The sequence below is a fragment of the Argopecten irradians genome, chromosome 6, assembly GCF_041381155.1.
Source record: "Argopecten irradians isolate NY chromosome 6, Ai_NY, whole genome shotgun sequence".
Lineage (NCBI taxonomy): Eukaryota > Metazoa > Mollusca > Bivalvia > Pectinida > Pectinidae > Argopecten > Argopecten irradians.
The window spans coordinates 43,985,984-44,007,219 of record NC_091139.1 but is presented as its reverse complement, the minus strand read 5'-3'; the positions used below and the strand labels follow the sequence as shown (position 1 = coordinate 44,007,219).

Below are 21,236 nucleotides of genomic sequence, written 5' to 3'. Positions count from 1 at the left end.
ACTGTAGGCTCCTAGGGTGTATTTTCGCTGTTCAGTTTTACGTTCGTCAGATTTTCTGCTTGGTCCAGTTGCATGAACGTTTAACTCAAATTTCCCCTTAGAAAAGCAAGTTACAAAAATTAAGGAAAAATCTTAAGTTAAGGAGCTTTCCTTAAAGATGCTCCACCGCCGACAAATAGTATTTTTTCACTATTAAAAATAGGAGCAGACAATTTAGTATTTCTCTTCAGTTACAAAAGTTACTTACTTCACACCATTACCACCATTGCAAAGTTTGAGCTTCTAATTTTACTTCAAGTTAAAAATATAAAAAGTAATTAATTGCATCCCGAAAAAATTCCGGGGCACTATATCCTATATGGAATGAAGTATTGATTGCGCGAGCACCAAAGGCAAAATAAATTATTTGATGTTATTTTTTTTTTTTTTTTTTTTTTGTTAATTAGACATATATATACACGATTAAACACCAATTATTGTTCAAATGATGTACATCATTTATACTCAGTCGGCGGTGGAGCATCTTTAAAATCTGAAATGCTTTCCTATGGAGAATTTTAAGTAAGGGATTCCATTTAAGGAATGTTCATGAAACTGGGCCCTGTTAAGTGTTACCGCCGTCTGTGATCGTGTTTGACACTCGCTATTTTTTTCCAATCTGATTAAAATATCGATCGTTATTATCACCACGTTTGATAAGAGGATCTGACAACATCCCATTAGGGGTCACGTTCTGATGACCTTTGGAAATGACCAATCAAATTGCTGCTGCCAGAATCTTGACTGGGGACGAAACTGTTTGAAAAAGCTGTCGGACTGCTTTCGTGTATGTAGTCATCTCGCCCAAAGAACACAAGAGCTAAATATATAACTAAACTGGGGCGAAATGTTAACAATTGACCTGCAAGGTGAAGAAATGTATTTTGTCTGAAGTACATGTGATATAAAGGTCATCCGAACATGAACCTTTATGGAATGTTGTCAGATCCTCTATTGAACGGAATGGATATACGGATCTGTATTTAATCAGATTGCATCTTTTCTGTAGTTCATTCAGTATGAAGATAGTTCTTTTTTTCTGCTTATCAGTTGGACATCCGTCCTATTTTCAGTTTAAAACGCAATATGCTTTAAGTTAGTCAGTTTCATGGATGTCAGATTTTTTGCTATGAATCAATTTTTACCTATTTTCCCCCTGAACCTCTAGATTAGAACATCTGTTTAAGCTATTCAATGTCTGTAAACTAATTATCATGCCTGTGTGGCAAGGAGCGTTTCCTCTTCCGGATCACCTGGACCTTGTCTTTTTTCAGGTACTGACTGTAGTTCGTTGTTTTTTGAGTACACTAACCTTCATACGGTGACAAGGATTTGCACCTACTAGGACTGGCACTAAATATAACTTATGTTACCATGAACACGTAATGCCATAAAATCAATATCAACATTTATTCCATGTGTGGAAAATAACAAAAACATAATGCATATAATAACATAGAATAACATTTCTTAATATAAAGATATCTCCATATGTAATGGCATGAAACCATGCAAGGATATCCATGAGGTATTGATGATTCTTTCCTTGTTTTGATAAAAGGCACTCCGTTCACAAATATTTCAACTAGAACTGTAAGCCGATGGTTGGACTAATGATAAAAGGCACTCCGTTCACAAATATTTCAACTAGAACTGTACGCCGATGGTTGGACTAATACCCCCCCCCCCCCCCTTCTGCTTCCTCTTATTAGAGGTGTCTGACTTGTTATTGAAAAAAATATCGTCACAAAAAAAAAGTTGTCCGGACAAATATAACTATTATACTGACCTGGTTACCATGATAACTAAAATTTTGACATACAAAAACCTGCATACCCATTCCCACATAATCCCAAACAATACTGTCAAGTTTCATTGAAATTGATCCAGTACCGTTTAGGTGAAGTTGTTAGGACAATTTTTGAAACCTGTGTATAGTGACCTGGTTACCATGGCGACCAAAATTTCGACATACGAAAACCTACATGCACATCCTGACATGGTTTTCAACAATACTGGCAAAATTCATTAAAATCAATCCAGAATTTTGGGTTGAGTTTCCAGACAAATTTTGAAACCTATGTTTAGTGACCTGGTTAAGTGGTTACCATGGCAACCAACATTTTGGCAAACGAAAACCTGCATGCACATCTACACATGGTCTAAAACAATACTGCCAAATTTCATTGAAAAAGATCCAGTAGTGTAAGAGAAGTTGTCCACACAAAAGAACCTGTGTGTAATGACTTGGTTACCATGGTAACCAAAATGTCGACAAACGAATACCTGCATGATCATCTATACATGGTCTAAATCAATATTGCAAAGTTTCATTGAAATCGGTCCTTAAGTTTAGGAGGAGTTGTTCGGACAAAAGTTTTCTACATTAACCTGTGTATAGTGACCTGGTTACTATGGGAATCAAAATTCAACAAACAAAAACCTTCATGCATATCTACACATGATCCCCAACTATTCTGCCAAGTTCCATTGAAATTGGTCTAGTTGTTTCGGAGGAGTTGTCTGGACAAAATTTTTCTACGGACAGACAAACAGACAAGCTGATTCCAGTTTACCCCCAAGTTTATAGCATCAGATCCCTGTGGATATTTTATTTCAGCTGTATAGCATCAGGTCCCCGTGGATATTTTATTTCAGCTGTATAACATCAGGTCCCTGTGGATATTTTATTTCAGCTGTATAGCATCAGATCCCTGTGGGTATTTTATTTCAGCTGTATAGCATCAGATCCCTGTGGATATTTTATTTCAGCTGTATAACATCAGGTCCATGTGGATATTTTATTTCAGCTGTATAGCATCAGGTCCATGTGGATATTTCATTTCAGCTGTATAGCATCAGATCCCTGTGGATATTTTATTTCAGCTGTATAGCATCAGGTCCCTGTGGATATTTTATTTCAGCTGTATAGCATCAGATCCCTGTGGATATTTTATTTCAGCTGTATAGCATCAGATCCCTGTGGTATTCAGATGATTAACCTCAGACCCCTGGCAATTTTCTAGACCTCCATAATAAAACAGTCTCAAAAGATGACCATTATGTGACCTTCAGCTGACCAACAGCATTTGGTCTGTGACCTCTAATGACCAGCTCTTGTCCATTTCCAACATATGACTGAGATTCTGGACCTTGATGGCCCTTAGCTGGGGTATAGATCCTGCACTGGACAGCTGACCAATCACCATGATATACTGACCTGTGGAAGTCACAAAGGTACACCATCAATGTATACAGCATAACCATGGCAATAAACAAACATACATCAATGTATACAGTGTAACCATGGCAATAAACAAACATACTTTATGTATACAGTGTAACCATGGCAATAAACAAACATACATCAATGTATACAGTGTAACCTTGGCAATAAACAAACATACTTTATGTATACAGTGTAACCATGGCAATAAACAAACATACATCAATGTATACATTGTAACCTTGACAAAAAACAATTAAACATACATTATCAATAAGGTCATCAGTTTAAATATGTACATCTATCAGTCTGTAATGACTGCATAATGGAAATGATTCTAAAAAAATCAGCATCTTCTTTTGAGTAAGGGAAAAAGTTATTAAACTGTACATGATATGCACATATAAAGCTTCTTGCTGACTAGCCAAAATCTCTCATTTCTCTGACCTATATAGATTTCATTAGCCACAGGCAAAATTTCAATAGTCTTACAACGAAGTGAATTATATCATAAAAAAATTGACTTTTGAAAAGTAAGTTTTTGTCAAATAATAATGGTATCTGTGTTTGGAACAAATTTTCAAAATTGAAGTTTTCAGCACTCTCAACATTAATTGCCTAAAACAGAACAGCAGCTGACTTAATTCTAAACGTACCAACTTTTATCTTCTGCCCAAGGAATGGTATTTTACTGGAACCTAGGACCTTGGCTACTCCAGTTCCATCATCTATAAGGAACACATCACTGCCTTCATCAACCTACAAAACATCAGGAACACATCACTGCCTTCATCAACCTACAAAACATCAGGAACACATCACTGCCTTCATCAACCTACAAAACATCAGGAACACATCACTGCCTTCATCAACCTACAAAACATCAGGAACACATCACTGCCTTCATCAACCTACAAAACATCAGGAACATATCACTGCCTTCATCAACCTACAAAACATCAGGAACACATCACTGCCTTCATCAACCTACAAAACATCAGGAACACATCACTGCCTTCATCAACCTACAAAACATCAGGAACACATCAATGCCTTCATAAACCTACAAAACATCATCAATGCCTTCATTAACCTATAAAACATCAGGAACACATCAATGCCTTCATCAACCTACAAAACATCAGGAACACATCACTGCCTTCATAAACCTACAAAACATCATCAATGCCTTCATTAACCTATAAAACATCAGGAACACATCAATGCCTTCATTAACCTATAAAACATCAGGAACACATCAATGCCTTCATCAACCTACAAAACATCAGGAACACATCACTGCCTTCATCAACCTACAAAACATCAGGAACACATCACTGCCTTCATAAACCTACAAAACATCATCAATGCCTTCATCAACCTACAAAACATCATCAATGCCTTCATTAACCTATAAAACATCAGGAACACGTCACTGCCTTCAACAACCTACAAAACATCAGGCCAAATGGAATAATCTCTGTGTTTCCAGTTATTTACTTAAAAAGGGTGAGATATATATTTAACATTTCCTTATATAGGTATTCCCCCATCCCTCCCTTTCCTTTCTATTATTTTTTTCAATTCATTAAAATAAATGCTTAACATAAAGGCTTTATCGGGCAATACATTCTGAATTTACATGGCACATTTCCAAATATCGCCCAAATTTCCAGAATTCAAGTAAAAAGAAAAAGTGCTACTAGTGTTTTTGAATTTGTGTTTGAGAGGATGTTTGTGTGTGTGTGACGTTTTTTCCCCCTTTTTTGTTTGGTTGTTGTGGTTGATAACAATAACATAGGATGGCAATAGGTGTTATAAAGTTGGCCATGAGACGAGAAGCAATTATTTTGGTTTGCCTATTCAGATTGACCCCGGTATCCTAGTTACCTCTTTGACCGTCCCTTGTATCCAGACCACAGAGATCTGGCACTGTCGGCCATGACAGTACATCTGCCATGTTTTCGTCTTCTTCACCTGATCAGATGCCTCGGAGGGAGGAGGAACTCTTTGGCACGTCCTCAGATCATTGATAAACACTTTTCTTGATGCCAAATCTAGGAGTTTAGACATCCTTAGCTGTAATCTGGAAATACAGACAATATACAAGTTACAAACATGGGGACTTTTTATATGCTTAAATGACATGGGCTGGGTGCAATTTGTCCCAAACTCTGGCGACCAATTCATTAAAATATGTGCCCAATAGTCCTGATGAACTGGTCAACTACTACCTGGTAATCATGGTGCATATCAAAGGGCTGAAAGATCGAGTCAATTATGTTTTACTGTAGTAGAAGTATTTTTAATGACTTACGCTTAAATGACCTTTCTGCCCTTGAATGAATATCAAGGTCATTCATTTGAACAAACTTGGTACATGTAGTCTAGCCCAGTAGGCTAGCTCTTCATCTCAGCATGCAACAGACCAAAAATCATCTAGGCTACCTAATTATTGTCAATAAGTTTTTTCAAGATTAAGATTGAAACCTTTTTGACCTCTAAATGCTCTGTGAAATATATGTCAAGGCCATTCATTTGAACAAATCTGGTACCTTTTCATACACCAAATTAAATTTCTTAAAGGCCCACTACCTTTCCGAAACGGCTTTTAATTTTTAAAATGGGAATGTAAAACAAGATTGATAATTTTGTAGAGTCCTAAAAATTATTAACTTACCGTTAATACTACATTTATCATCACCTTCTGAACGATTTGATTAAAATAAATAAAATGTTTATTTTCATAACGCGGGTCGTATTATGTTTCCCGCCGTCGTCCTAAATACCGCGCGGTAGTTGACTATTACTGCGCCAGACGGCAAAACAGCAAATTGACTCTCTACGGTTTTCATATATTACGCAGGCAATCTTGCATATGTTTGGTGTCGTAACCTTATTTTAGATCATCGGTATGCATTTTCTGGTGTTATTAATGTTTTTTAAAGAAACCTTTATATTTTGCTCCGGAAAGGTAATGGGCCTTTAAAATCAGGTTTCTAAAAGGCATCCTAATCATTGAAGAATTTATCTTTTAAAATTCACCGTTTATCCATGAATAAAGGTCAAGGTCATTCATTTGAACAAACTTAATTGTTATTGCTATTATACAAATTAAAAGCATTCTTAGTTATTTCCCGTGGTTTAAATATCTAATCCTATTTGATCCCAGTTGACATTGGATGAAGACCAATGTCATTCTGTTGAACAGAACCTTTCAGCAGGTGAGCTAAAATTACGTCGAAATTATGACGTCACCCGAAGATGAGATAATCGACGCAAGTGTTATCATGTTTAACAGTTTATGTACAGGCGTGTGTGGACCTGGTTTTATGTGTATGGAAATCATCTCGCCAATACACGAGACTAACATAAAGTTAAATCAATATTGTTATGTCTGTCACAGTCAATACAGAAACATATGGCATTTATGCACAGATTAGCAGTACTTTACTTACAAATTCAATCAACACGCGACGGATGCTAGTTTTGAGTTTCCCACATTTACATCGAGCTTCCGGTTTAGTAAAGGGCGTGGGTGAAGTTCGGATCGCAATGCAGGATTGGACAGGATCAAAGTAAACTAAATATGTTCTACTAAATTAATCAGAAACAATCTAATTTACATCATGCCAGGATCATACACTGACCTTGCTCAAACCATCAATGCGAGGTAGGCCTATATTATCAAAGTATGGTGTAAATTACATTGTCCGCAGACTGTATAAATATAATTAGAGCAAATTAAAGCATCATCGACCCCTTATAGATTTCTAGTGTTTGGATAGTTTGAGGAAAAGAATGCAAAAGGAATTCCCCTAAGTGTCATATAGAAAGTTTGAATCAGACTTCAGTGGCGTAGGAAGATGAAACGTCATGGGGGGGGGGGGGGGCAAAGGTCCTCAATATTTTGTAACCCCACCCCCCTTACGAGAGGAGATTAATTCAACTCCCAACCATATAATATATGCTTTATGTACATTTTTCATATATCACTAAATTTAATCCTTGTACACATTTATAGACAGTGGGGTCGCTAAAAGGAAATTAACGCTGAATACGCAAATTGGCCAAATTAGCGTGTGAGCGTCGAAGGCGCAAGATTTTGGTGTTTTATTAGGGGTCTGAGGGTGACCCCCGGGATGAGTTTTATGTATTTTGATGATTTTGCGATCGCCCGAAAGCGCGAGAAATTTGGTGTTTGGGGGGTTCGGGGGTCTCCCCCGGGAAAAAATTACAATTTAGAATGGCTTAGATGAGTTTTACGATGCATTTTGATGAATTTACAAGCGCCCAAAGGCGCGAGAATTTGGTGTTAGGGGGGTCCGGGGGGGGTCCCCCGGGAAAAAAAATACGATTTAGAATGGCTGAGATGAGTTTTACGATAAAGTTTAATGATTATAAAGCGTTCTTAACATGGTAATTTTTCGATTTAAAGCTACCTGCATTTAGAAATGATAATTGTGTCGTCATAACATTATGCAACCCTTCTCGATCCGGCTTCACACCATCGGCACATTGTTGTGTAACATAAATAATGAATTAATTGTCTCGCTAAGACATATAAACAAATTGATCTTTTAAGAGACATTTTTCTAAATAGTACATAGAATCCCTTGATGGACATTTTTAGTCTAGTTTTTGTGTATTGAATTTTTACTATTTAAGGTTTGACAATATGTGCTTGAACGTTTTAGGAAATGCGCCGCGCAGCGGAAAATTTTCTAGAATGAAGTACGAAAAATGTGCAGGAGGACCCTTTTTTCTTTCAAATAAGCATTTTTAGAAAATTTCAGTCGGCGAAAATGGGGGGGCAAAAAGACATGTTTGCCCCCCCGTCCTGGGGAACGGGGGCAAAAGGAATTCCCCTAAGTGTCATATAAAAAGTTTGAATCAGACTTTACCTTTTTTGAAATTAATTAAGTTTCTTATATTGGCCTCCAAGTCGCACTGTGATATCGACCCCTTTGATCTATTACCGTCCGCAAAATAGATATTAAAGAAACACGTACACGCACCTGCCTATATTATTAGATTCTCCTAATATATAATAAAAAACGCTAATGGTACAGGCAGGTTTAGCGTACTAAATAAATAGAACATTGCCACTTAAAATCCGATTTGAATTGCTCATGGCCACCCCTCTTTTACACAGGCGCTTGCATAATCATTTCATTGGAACCAATCAAAACCAGCAGTTGTCTCCCCTAAGCCGAATTGCGAGTGCTATAAACACGCGACTGCCTTTGTTATCATATTAATCATTTTTATATCTTTGAATCTATCAATCATTTGGACGTATTTCAGCCCCAATTACATTACGGACTTCCGGTGTAATCATTATACGATCTGTTGATTCTATCATTTAAAATAAATTGGAGGAAATACAGAATGTATATTTGGCTGAAAATCTGTCTTTGATATCAGTGTCTGACACTGCGTTTCCTAGAATGATGAAACGCATATTAGTATTCATTCAGTCGATGACAGATAAAACCAAAGCGTATTCATCATGGAATGCAGCCCACAGATATCGTTAATACAATGTATAATTATAGATACACACGATCAATGTCATACACTACTTCATCCATTCTTATATTACACTTACAATAAATACGAATTAATTGAACATGCTAATAAACATATGCATTTTCTGATATCGAAACAGATTTAAACCATTGTAGGCGTTTTAAATTACGTAGTTGATCTAGATAAATTTATGCGCGTTTCCGACATGGTTATGTGGTAAAATATTTATATTTCTATCAGATCCAGCGTTGATGGCTACTCTCATTTAGGTGTAAATTAAGGTCAGGTCCGCGGCTGAAGTTGATTCTCGAGTTAATTATCTGGTTCACACTTCACCAGGAATGGTTGACGACATGCTATGGACACATTTCGGTACGTGATAATCAGCCCTGGTAAAAATAAAGTATCGAATATTTAATTGGGTTAGACACTTAATTGTATAAAAAAAATATTGCACTTGGACTACGGTAAGTATCTCCTCCTCCTCATTATCATCATCATCATCATCTCATCCTCATCATCATCCTCATCATCATTATCTCAACATCATCATCATCCTCATCATCATATCATCCTCATCATCCTTTATTTCCTTCGATAAGAGATAGAAATATTACAGAAAAAAATCGACAACACAGGATAAGTTTCATATCCGGCATAGCGCGTTCATTCGAAATCGCTTATGTTCAGTTTCGTCTGCGATATATATTTGATTCAAAATTCAATGACAGATTTTTAGATTTTGAATCAGTTTCTGATTGCAAGAAATGCTTCCATTTCTGAGATGGGAAAATTTGTGGCAATATCTTGACGTTTTCGAAATGTACCTATATATACCTACCTACATATAGGTCATTTTTTCTTCACAGACCAAAGTAAAACTTGACGCTCAAATGTATGGCAAGCCAAGTTACTTTTTGTTTTGAATTTCCGATATTGGAAATTCTAATTCCGAAAAGGGGAATTATAATACCCGATATCGGAAATTCTATTGTCGATATCGGATCGGAAATTCTATTTCTGATATTGGAAATTACTTTTAATTTCTGATATCGGAAATAGATTTTCTGATATGGAAAATCATTTTCAAATTCCTAATATCAAAAATAGAATTTCCGATAACGGAATTAGAATTTCCGATATCGGATATCAGAAATATAATTCCGATATCGGAAATTTTTTTAATTCCGATAATTCCGATATCGGAATTAATAGAATAAAAAGTATTTTGGCTTGTCATACAAATGAATCCATCGAATTATTAACACAACTTAATTTAATTGCTGTTATCTGTTATCTCGATAGTGACAGTTCATTGGCTGTGATCGTGGCTATCTCTAGATCACACCAGGACGGTATATGTTAATGTCACATTCTGTTTGTCGTTTGTAAATACAGAATGCACTTTATAAATGTAAATTTCCCGATACACATTTTTACATTGACAGTTTTCAGTGTGACAATGGAAAACCAACATACACTGGTGACATCTTTGATACATCGACGTAGCCACACAAAGAGGTATCTTATAAAGACGCGAATTGTATTAAAATATTCTCCATGAAAAACACCAGTGAAGTTTCAGTCCTTTAAACACATGTCTAATTTGAGTCTTGACATATCTGTGGTCACAAGAATGCATATAAGAGAATGTTTTATCAAACTCAATATATTCTGTCCAAATACTGCACATGTTCCAAGGCCCTGGTGTTGGGTACTAAATTGCGCAATTGCATGTTTCCGAATTGAACTCGCGCTGAAGTGACACAAAAACTTCAAATCTTCCTATAATTGATTATCAGCAAACAATGATGTTCTTTTCAATACTGTTCAAAGAAAAACAATAACTAAATATCACAAAAAGCACATTATGACACAGTCTTTAGCATGGTTGCTTTATTATAATTTAACATATTTTCATGGACATCTATTTTAACGCATAACTACGCCTTGACGACATAATTGAACTTTTCTATTTCTGTCACCGGAACAGTTCATGATGATTTGCAGGAGTGAAAGAATTGACACGTCGAAACAAAGTCGTTAAAAGTAAATCAGTACACAGAAAATGTAAAATCAATTCAACCCTATAAGCAGAATGCCATTAGTACTAAAAACCTTAAAAGAAATCCCTAGTAATATTCAACTTTACAGAAGTTTTTACAGCAATATCATATACAATATCAACAGACGTTTAGTCAGGTATAGCTTATCTGTTCACATGTAAGTCTACTGTGGAATTACCGGAGAACAATCTAGGTCACACCTTCATGGTATGTATTTAATAGTTGTGATGATTGTTTTATATGGAATCTATTTTCTTAGGTCATAGTGACGTCGGTTTGATTGTGCGTAATATTTTAATATGTAAAAATATTTTGAGACTGTGAATGTCGAATCCTCTTAAGCAATGTACATGTCTCCAAGCTCCAGACATTTTCAGCCAAACCTTATCGCCCACGTCGTAGTATAGAAGATTTGTTACGTACTGGTCGTAGATCCACTGTTCTTCTCAAGGATCTCCGCCGTTTCTGGTGTCTATTAAGGATAAGTCCCTTCTACCTCGAAGACACATTTCGAGGGAACGTAAGCCGCCCTAGAGTAGAATGATGCCGCAGAGATCTAACTCTTTGTTATTAGAGAGATCAATAGAAGATTCATCGGCAGGTTTGACCAATTAGACCAACTACAACCCAAAATATAAAGCATACTGACTGACCGTCATATGGTTTGTGAATGAAAGAAGGAAAATAAGAGAGAACAGAGACTGTTGCAAGAACTGTCTTGTAATATTTGGCCAGTGGAGGGAGAAGGCTGGGAATCCAGCTGACGGAATCTCTAAAGGAAAGCGGAGGAGGATGCCTAAGTGTATTTAACAAGTACCGGCTAATGTCGAAAGTCTCAATGAAAGTAAATCATCTTTACCGCCAGTATTATATTTAACTTGTATAAATGTTTTGTTGATTGCATATAGATTTCAGTTCAAACGTTTGACCCTGCAATGATTTAGTTTGCTCTTTTCTTGTTAAATTGGAAGACATTTTATTTGCGTATGTTTTTTTTTCACCACCCAATACTTGTTAGAAAGTGTAACTTACTCTGTTGGAACACCTGGTTCTAATCTCCTTTCTCAGAAGTCTGTTACTGTGTTTATAGTTACTCATGTTTAATTGGTTCAGACTATTGGTATTCTTCTTATTACTTCACCTCGTGGTTTTCATGTGCTTTATTTCAGTAATAATGCTTGCACCAATTGAAACGCCAATGATTCTATTCTTTAAAGCCTACATTCAGACCATCAGCACATTCTTTATGAATGTAAATGAAAGAGACATTTAGAGATCTAAAAATAGATTACATATATATGTATGTAGATGGTAGACGGTGAATTACTATTTCAGATAATAAAAGTTGATTGAACATACGATATTTGTTTGCGGGATGAAGATCAACTCACTGATATACTAATTCTGTTTGGATTTGATAGCATCGTTCACGGTGTTATAAAACATTAATAATTTAAATTCCATTAGATGTTGAATCAGATAAAACGTATCTCTAACCTACAGCGCCATTGATTTACGTCATAGTACCCGAGGTGATAGTTTTTTTTATTATACCCGTGATCTTTGTCATCAGTTTGTAGAAGACACCCTTTTGGTTTATTAATTTGATCTGTCAATGAACCGACATTGTTTAAAGGCCCACTACCTCTCCGAAACAAGAATTAAAAGTTTCTTAAAAACAATAATATCTTTAAAAATGTATCGATGTCATCCTAAGATGTAACATTCCAATTTTAAGAATTAAAGCCGTTTCAGAAAGGTAGTGGGTCTTTAACAGGTCTTACAAAGTTGAAGTACCTTATAATTATTATTCATTAACGAGAATTAATAGTTAACAGCACCATGCCTAATCAGAAATGTCTAGTAGGTACTTTCCACCAAATAAGTTTTGATTACGATGCAATGCCACACTTTACTATTTTGCCATGCAGGTAGGATATGCGAATTTTAAATCAATATGACAGTATCTTTCGCAATTTTCCGCCTCCTGGTCATCCTCAGCAAGGACGTATATGAGACTTATAAATCCTTGTCCTCAGGCACTTGGAATCAAAAGCTAGCTAAGTAAAATCCACCTTGAATTTCTAATACCATGTTTATTATTTCAATGCCTTCTTGTGAATATCTTAAAAGGCGACTAAATGTTGGATCTCATTTTTTCTGTTCTTCCTAATTGACTTTCTTCTTCCTAACTACAAACACAGAACATCACATACACGGGAGGCCGTCTTTAAAATACCTTAACTGTTAAGAGGTGAAACACAATTCCCTTACTACGTTTACATAACCCTACTGTTTTATTAACAATTCTGTATCTTACAGGGGCCAAGGTGACCGAGTGGTTAAGATGTACTGACACATAACCACAGCCCCCACCTCTGGGATGCGGATTTGAATCCCATGTGGGGCAGTTGCCAGGTACTCACTGCTGATCGGTGGTTTTTCTCCACCAACAAACCTGGCACGTGACCCTGGCTGTTAATAGGACGTTAAACTAATAAATCTATATTTTATATCGTTACAGATGATGGGGCTATCTGGACTGGTTGTGATAATGGTAGTTACCTTAGTTACCAGTGGTTATGAACAGGCCCGCGTTCACACTGAACTCGGAGATATACAAGGACTAATCGAAATGATCAAAGGTGAAGCCGTTTACCAATTCCGGGATATTCCATTCGCCGAACCACCAATCGGCAGCCTGCGATTTAAGAAACCTGTTGCACATAGAGGATGGGCTGGATTACTGGACGGTACAAGATTCGGACCTTCGTGTATGCAGCAACACTCTGTCTTAGATAGATATGTACCTAACTCGAACCAATCCGAAGATTGTCTGTCACTCAACATCTACGTCCCCAGGACTCTTGCACTCAGCGCTAACAGGTCTGTGATGGTATTTGTGTTTGGAGGAGGCTTCGTGGTAGGGCAGGCGACGCTGTATGATGGTTCGTATCTAGCCCTGGCAGGAGACACAATCGTCGTCACAATCAATTACAGACTGGGTGTATTCGGATTTCTAGCTAACCCTGATCTAGGCTTGCCAGGAAACTACGGTCTCTGGGACCAGCGCCTCGCACTAGAATGGGTACACGCTCATATCACCAGGTTTGGCGGAAACCCTAATTCAGTCACTTTATTCGGTCAGTCTGCTGGCGGTTTCAGCGTTTCATTACAATCGATGTACCCGCAAAACAAAGGACTGTTTCATCGAGTTATTGCGCATAGCGGGGTAGCGGAAGGACACTATGCGATATGGCAAAGTGCGTATAAATATGCAACAGATATAGGCAGAAGATTAGGCTGTGTAAGTACATCCTCCTATGCCGAATGTATGCGCAACATACCATCTGACAAGTTACTACAGGCTCAAAATACTATTATCGGAGAAAGAAGCGGAGGGAAGCTCCAGTTCGACTTATTGGTGGGACCTGTAGTTGACGGAGATTTTCTGCATCTGCCTCCAAAAGTATTACTTCAAAACAAGAGCTCTCAGAGTTACCGGTTCTTTCGGTCACTAGACTTCATCACAGGAAATGTAGATACAGAAGGTTCTATTTTCCTAGACTCTTTACCATCGATCGCAAAAGACAATAGCTTCAACATATCCATTGGCATTCCTCCTAACTTCTTTTGTAACGATATAGGCCCTGCCTTGCTGAACGCTTACTTCGAAAAAGACATCAATAGTATGCCAGCGGAAAACATATTGTGTACACTGTACGGCGCAACAGATCGACCAAGGCAGGCGCAACTAGCATTGGAGGCATACGCCGACTCACTCTATTATACCCCGACAGCAAAGATCCTTAAAGACCATTCAGAGGGAAACAATGAAAGCAGTTCCTATCAATTCGTATTCAAGCGGCCAATACCAGACCCAATATTGACACAGAGTTATCCCCCTTGGTGGCAGAATGGTTCGGCTCATGGAGCGGAGCTTTACTATTTGTTTGAAGTCTATGACTATCAGACTAACAGCTCCATCAATGTACCTGATAACGATGCTAATTTACAAAGAACTATTCTAAAATACTGGACAAACTTTGCTAAAACTGGGTAAGGTTTTTTCAACGTCGTTCCAAGTTCTGCGCGACACCCACCTCCAATCTCTCACTTAGTGTCTGGAATTTCATTTCAAGTTCGTTAATCTGACAAAATGCTTTATATGATGTCCGGTGGCTTTATACTCCTGCTCAGCGATTATCATTAAGGTAGCGCGCCGACTAGTTTATTCGTTGTCGATATTATATACTTAATAGTTGCTTTATTTACGGATTATTTTAATTCGCTATATAGTAGTACATGGTGTCTCAGCAGTATGCTTCAGTGACGTGGCACTATTCCGTCTTTGTATATCACAGAGTTAGCTCCATTGCGGATAGGTATGTTACATCATTATTTTGTGAGTCCAATTCGCGTCGTTTTCTCCGATTAATATGATGTTACGCTCCCAAACACATGACGTCACAATTAATATATACTTGCCAGGGGAGATAACTATGTAATAGGCAAATACAAAATAAGTTACTTCACGAAGTCTCCCAAAATTTCTATATACATTATCACGGTATGGTTATAAGCAATATCACACAATTATCTATTTTATTTCTGATTGGGTTTAATTAACGGTTTGAAAGTGTTATTGATAACATACATTCCATTTTTGTTTTAGAAATCCTAACTCGGATGACGTACCGGTGTGGGAAAGTTATGACGCAGTAAACCGGAAGTACTGTAGTCTGGACACTGTCACCACACAGAAAAAGAATCTATACGGACCTAGGGTGAATGTATGGTTAAATAGACTACCCAGAATCGTACATATGGATTCCAATGGTATCATAATTGGAAAATAGTTGTCAAAAGTAACATTTTCTTTAGTATTCATTTTGTTGGGTGATCAACTACAATGTATATTGGGTGATGTTTTATATAAATAAACTCTTCTCAGTGATTTTAATTTCTAACACAGGATAGACGGATCGCCACCCGTCAAACAAAATTTTGCATTTGGCTTTATAATGAATGGAAACGCGTGCTTTTTCGAGCACGAGTCGCGGTGTCATACTACCTAGCGATAGGTCAACGTTTGTGGTGATCAGACCACAGTGTGTAATGCCTTTTATATAAGTTGTCACTTTAAACTTGAAACGACGTTCAGACAATACCATAAGATAAACTGGTCAGACCACAACATGGCCATGACATTAGATGGTAATACCACAATGTGACAGTACATGACAGTTTTATTGATACCCTTCCGGTGATTACATACTAGACCCTTATACTATCCTTCATCACGTGTACCAGTGTGTTTTGTCAAATTCTTAGTAAGCTTATAGTTTCATCTAGAGTGCTTTAAATATTTTTTACTGTTATACATTTAAATGGAGATTTCGACAGTTGGTTATTTTTTTTAGTGTTGGTCCGTGTTTTTGTAACATTTGACATTAAAGATCATTCAAACCAATCGAGCACACGTGTAAATAGGTACTCCATTAGTTGTTGTTATCCTTTCGTGCCGTACACTGAACTTATTTTTTATCAAGTATGACAGTATCTAAGGTACCAACAAACAGTTATATTTGTATATTGAGATAGTGTAAGTTGATATTCAAATATTTTCATCTCTTAATGGATGCTTCTGTTTTGATATCTGTAATCTGAAACGAATGCATTAATTTTTTTATCACACAGAATAGGACTATCTATCTGCCATCTGTAGAAGTGATTTGATTTTGTGTGAAATTTAATCATATTTCCCTGAATGGAGTGAGGACATACGATGTAATCCGTATTGGTCGCGTGTTAACAGGGAATATAAAGTGTTGACAGTGATCAGACTATAACCATCAGTCGTCACACACTAAAGCTATTTTTATATGTACTATTTATAATTACTCATGGGTCATATTAATCATGTACTATTAAACCACTGTTATTTTTTTAATCACGTAATTCAATATTGAATTATATAAATATGTGATCACTCTCCTTGGTTTATTGAAAATAAAGTATATGTAGACAAATTAAAAATTTGGAGTAGAATTGATATTTGTGGAGTATTTAGTGAGGATTTTTTTTTTAATTATTTGACAAAAATAACAGATATTGTGATGAAGCTTTGATATGCCTGTGTTAAAAAGAACAATAGTTTTTCTTTTATGTTGCAAGTTATCAAAAAAGTTAGTTATCAGAAATTTTTGTACAAAGCCTTAAAATGAAATCTGTCAAAAATTATGAAAATAAAGTATTTTACTGTAGTCTTCACTTATTGGGTATGGATAACATATACTGCTATTGTGGATAAATATAATGAATTGCTGGTATGTAACTGATACTTTGTCAATTCTTCGAACATTCATCCTGATCAGACAACCCAGTTTATAGATAGTGCTTTAGCCTTGGCCCTGCAGTTAGGGCGTTGGAATTGTACCTGCTGCCCCTATTGCATGATCGTAAAAGGCGACTAAATTTAGGATCTCATCTTTTCTCTTCATCCTAACTGACTTTATCTTTCCTAAATGCACCCTTTGGCATCGCCTCACTTTTGGCCTTGATTTGAGCGTTCGCCCCTGTGAGGAAGGCTCTGGGTTGTGTTCCCTTGCCGAGACACACCAAAGTCTATAAAAGAGGTTTCTGCTCCTGCTTGGCGCTCAGCATACAGGGAGTGGGACGACTGTTTCGTCCGTTGTCAGTATAATGTGACCGCGTGAGGTGTGTTGCTTGGCGTCTTCGGCGGTATGCATGAGTGATATAGCACTATAACAAGGGCAACAGTTCCACTATACATGAAGACACAACACGACCATACCACAGTCTCCCAAAACACGCACCTCGCACTTTATACACGCTTCACACTACATACATGGGAGGCCGTCCTTACATGACCCTGGCTATTAATAGGACATTAAACCAGGCAGAATGACATATTACGTCAACTAGTCATCTTTGATTTACAACTACTCAATATCAAAAAACAAAAACATGATATTTCTTTCATATTCAACTATTGTATGAGCCTCCGTTTCCGAAATCTATATACATGTATAACGAAAAAAAATTACCCAAAGGATGTTTTTTCAGCAGAGTTTATCTTTAAGGATAAAGTCGATGACTACTGGATAGTGGAAACTCGATGGCGTCGTCCTACTCACGTTATGCTGAATGGTATGCTATAGTTGATGCTTGCATTTTTTAGGTCACCTGAGACGAAGTCTCAAGTGACCTATTCTAATCGCCTTTTGTCCGTCGTCGTGCGTCGTGCGTCGTCCGTCGTCCGTCGTGCGTCGTGCGTCGTATGTCCGTAAACAATTTACATTTTCGACTTCTTCTCCAAAACCGCTGAAGCAATTTCAATGAAATTTTGCACAAACCTTCTAAGGCATAAGGCCAATCAAAATTGTGAATTATATGGTCCCCACCCCCCAGGGAGCTATGGGAGGGGCCAAAAGGGGTAAAATTGACTAAAATTTCAAAAATCTTCTTCTCCACTCACAGATGTGATGGAATTAAATACTCTTCATAGATAGAAAGGTCCTAAGGTCCTTTACAAAAATTGTGAATTATATGACCCTGGGGTCTCAGGTTTCCCCCTGGGGAGGGGGTTAAGTTTACTATAGTTTATATAGGGAAAACACATTTTTGAGTATTTTTGATCATTTGTAATAGGAAATGAGTCAAATATTGTCAGAATTATCAGTATGAGATGGCCATTGAATCCTATTAACCAATTTTCCATGACTGATCCCCAGGGGCCTTAGGGGCGGGGTCAAAAGGGGTCAAATAGGCTATAATTTCAAAAATCTTCTTCTGAAAATCTGGAACTGATAGAATCACATACTCTTCATAGATGGAAAGGTCTTAAGGTGTTTTATGAAAATTGTGAATTATATGACCCTGGGGTCTCATGTTTCCCCCTGGGGAGGGGGTCAAGTTTACTATAGCTTATATAGAGAAAACACATTTATGAGCATTTTTTTGCTCAATTTTCATAGGAAATGAGTTTAGAATTATTAGCCTGAGATAATCTTTTAATATTATATCTATGTTGGTCCTGGTCAACCCCCTCGGGGCAGAGGTGTGGGGCCAAAAAGGGCAAATAGGCTAAAACTTTAAAAATCTTCTTCTTAAATACTGGAAATGGTAGAATCAAATACTCTTCATAGATGGACAGGTCTTAAGGTGTTTTATGAAAATTGTGAATTACATCACCCTTGGGTCTCAGGTTTCCCCCTGGGGAGGGGGTTAAGTTTACTGTAGTTTATGTAGGGAAAACACATTTTTGAGCATTATTTAGTCATTATAATAGGAAATTTCTAGTCAATTGTTGTCAGAATTATCCCTATGTGATGGCCATTGAATCTTATTACCAAATTTTCCATGACTGATCCCCAGGGGCCTTAGGGGCGGGGCCAAAACGGGTCAAATAGGCTAAAACTTCAAAAATCTTTTTCTGAAATTCTGGAACTGGTAGAATCAAATACTCTGCATAGATGGAAAGGTCTTAAAGTCCTTTACAAAAATTGTGAATAATATTACCCTGGGGTCTCATGTTTCCCTTCTGGGGAGGGGGTCAAGTTTACTATAGTTTATATAGGAAAAACACATTTAGGAACATTATTTGCTTAGTTTTCATAGGAAATTAGTCAATCTGGGTTAGAATTATTAGCCTGAGATAGCATTTTAACATCATATCCAAATTGGTCCTGGCTGACCCCCAGGGGCCAGAGGGGTGGGGCCAAAAGGGGTCAAAATGGATAACATTTCAAAATCTTACTTCTGAATTCACAGATTTGATGTAACCAAATAATCTTCACAGATTAAAAAGTCAAATTTATAAAATCACTGACTGACTTCAAGGGCCTGATGGGCAAATATATAGTGTTTATATGCATGTCTTTGTTTCATTCTGTATCTGATATCAGGTGACCGCTAAGGCCCATGGGCCTCTAGTTTTTTTAGTTTTTGGATGGTTGGTTGATTAATTAACGTCATATTAACAGCCAGGGTCATGTAAGGACGGCCTCCAATGTTTGTGATGTGAAGCGTGTGTGGAGTGCAAGGTGTATGTTTCGGGAGACAGTAGTATGTTCGTGTTGTGTCTTCTTGTATCGTGGAACTATTGCCCTTTTTATAGTGTTATATCACTGAAGCATGTAGCTGAAGACACCAAGCAACACACCTCATCCGGTCACATTATACTGACAATCGGCGAACCAGTCGTCCTACTCCCTGCAGCTGAGCGCTAAGCAGGGGCAAAAACTACCACTTTAATAGACTTTGGCGTGTCTCGGCCAGGGAACAGAACCCAGATTCTACCTCACAAGGGCGAGCTCTCAACAAAAGGCCAAATGTGAGGCCGTGTCAAGGAAGACCTTAGGAAGAAGAAAGTTAGTTAGTAAGAAAAGAAAAGATAAGAACCTAAATTTAGTCGCCTTTTACGATCATGCAAAAGGGGCAGCAGGTACAATTTTAACGCCCTACCTACAGGGCCACATGCATTTTAAGGCTTTAATTTAAATCAAAGACAATGTCAAAGAGATTAGACTTCAGACGTTACCTATATAGGTTTTCTTCCTAACCGTTTAGATTCAAGTGTGTGTCGAACAAAACACAAACATTACCACGTTAGGTGAAGCGGTTACAAGGAGAGTAAAACAGATTTCTTTTTGTCGACAGCAATTAAGGTGGCGTGCACAATTTTATGATGAAATAAAAAAATATTCAAAAGAAAATTTTTTATGACCTATCTGTAGAATTGCTTTTTGGTTGTTGGTTTCTGTTTTGATAGTCTTGATCTAAATACAAATAAAGTTTTTGTTTTCTTAAAAACCTCTCTTCCTCAACCTTTTAAAATGACCGAAGCTTAATTGGATGTAGCCGGAACTGGGCCTTTAAACATTATTATCAATCAAAACATTTCCGTATCTGTTTGGGACAATCAGACATTGAACTGAGCGTTTAGTCAAAGCTAGGAGTTGTAAATAACATGATATGTTTTGTAAAAAAGGAAGTCTTTACAATGATAATGAATTGCAATGTAACATGCAAGATAAGAAACAGATAAGGGCACTGATGCTTTCATGTAACTGTTCTAGGACTCGCCAACAGCTAATGCTAATAGTCAGAAATAAAGTCCCCTCACATTATGGGAAACCAGGAAACCATGCCATTTATTTATCTATAGTTATAAGTTTGTTATCAGACCGCGGGTACACGGGAGCTATCCCTAAAGTATATAAACATGCAATGTGATAAACACAGTTAGATCGATATTGAAAACAGAATTACGCTCTGCTATTACCGTATGCCACATGCTGTTATGTCAAAATGGGCTTTTGTCACAAGCAATAAGGGATTAATTAAAA

General features: G+C 37.1%; 2 protein-coding genes across 2 annotated transcripts; one reads left to right on the top strand and one right to left on the bottom strand.

Moving 5' to 3' along the window:
* Nucleotides 1-1,434: 1,434 nt before the first annotated feature.
* On the bottom strand, nt 1,435-6,853 carry LOC138326003 (recQ-mediated genome instability protein 2-like). The gene is made up of 4 exons (XM_069272077.1): nt 6,724-6,853; nt 5,156-5,351; nt 3,922-4,024; nt 1,435-3,259 (listed from the first exon to the last, which is right to left on the bottom strand). The coding sequence occupies exons 2-4, from the start codon at nt 5,336-5,338 to the stop codon at nt 3,111-3,113; spliced, it is 435 nt and encodes a 144-aa protein (XP_069128178.1). The 5' UTR covers nt 5,339-5,351; nt 6,724-6,853; the 3' UTR covers nt 1,435-3,110.
* Nucleotides 6,854-13,395: 6,542 nt separating this feature from the next.
* On the top strand, nt 13,396-20,272 carry LOC138326002 (bile salt-activated lipase-like). Its single transcript, XM_069272076.1, has 2 exons — nt 13,396-14,922; nt 15,539-20,272. Exons 1-2 carry the CDS (start codon nt 13,418-13,420, stop codon nt 15,720-15,722), a joined length of 1,689 nt encoding a protein of 562 aa, XP_069128177.1. The 5' UTR covers nt 13,396-13,417; the 3' UTR covers nt 15,723-20,272.
* The last annotated feature ends 964 nt before the right edge of the window (nt 20,273-21,236 follow it).

Coding starts and splice junctions, on each gene's coding strand:
- LOC138326003 (XM_069272077.1), bottom strand. CDS start 5,338: ATGTCTAAACTCCTAGATTTGGCATCAAGAAAAGTGTTTATCAATGAT. Junction 4,025..5,155: donor TACAAGGGACGGTCAAAGAG/GTAACTAGGATA, acceptor GATGTTTTGTAG/GTTGATGAAGGCAGTGATGT. Junction 3,260..3,921: donor TGGGCAGAAGATAAAAGTTG/GTACGTTTAGAA, acceptor TGACTTCCACAG/GTCAGTATATCATGGTGATT.
- LOC138326002 (XM_069272076.1), top strand. CDS start 13,418: ATGGTAGTTACCTTAGTTACCAGTGGTTATGAACAGGCCCGCGTTCAC. Junction 14,923..15,538: donor ACAAACTTTGCTAAAACTGG/GTAAGGTTTTTT, acceptor TTTTTGTTTTAG/AAATCCTAACTCGGATGACG.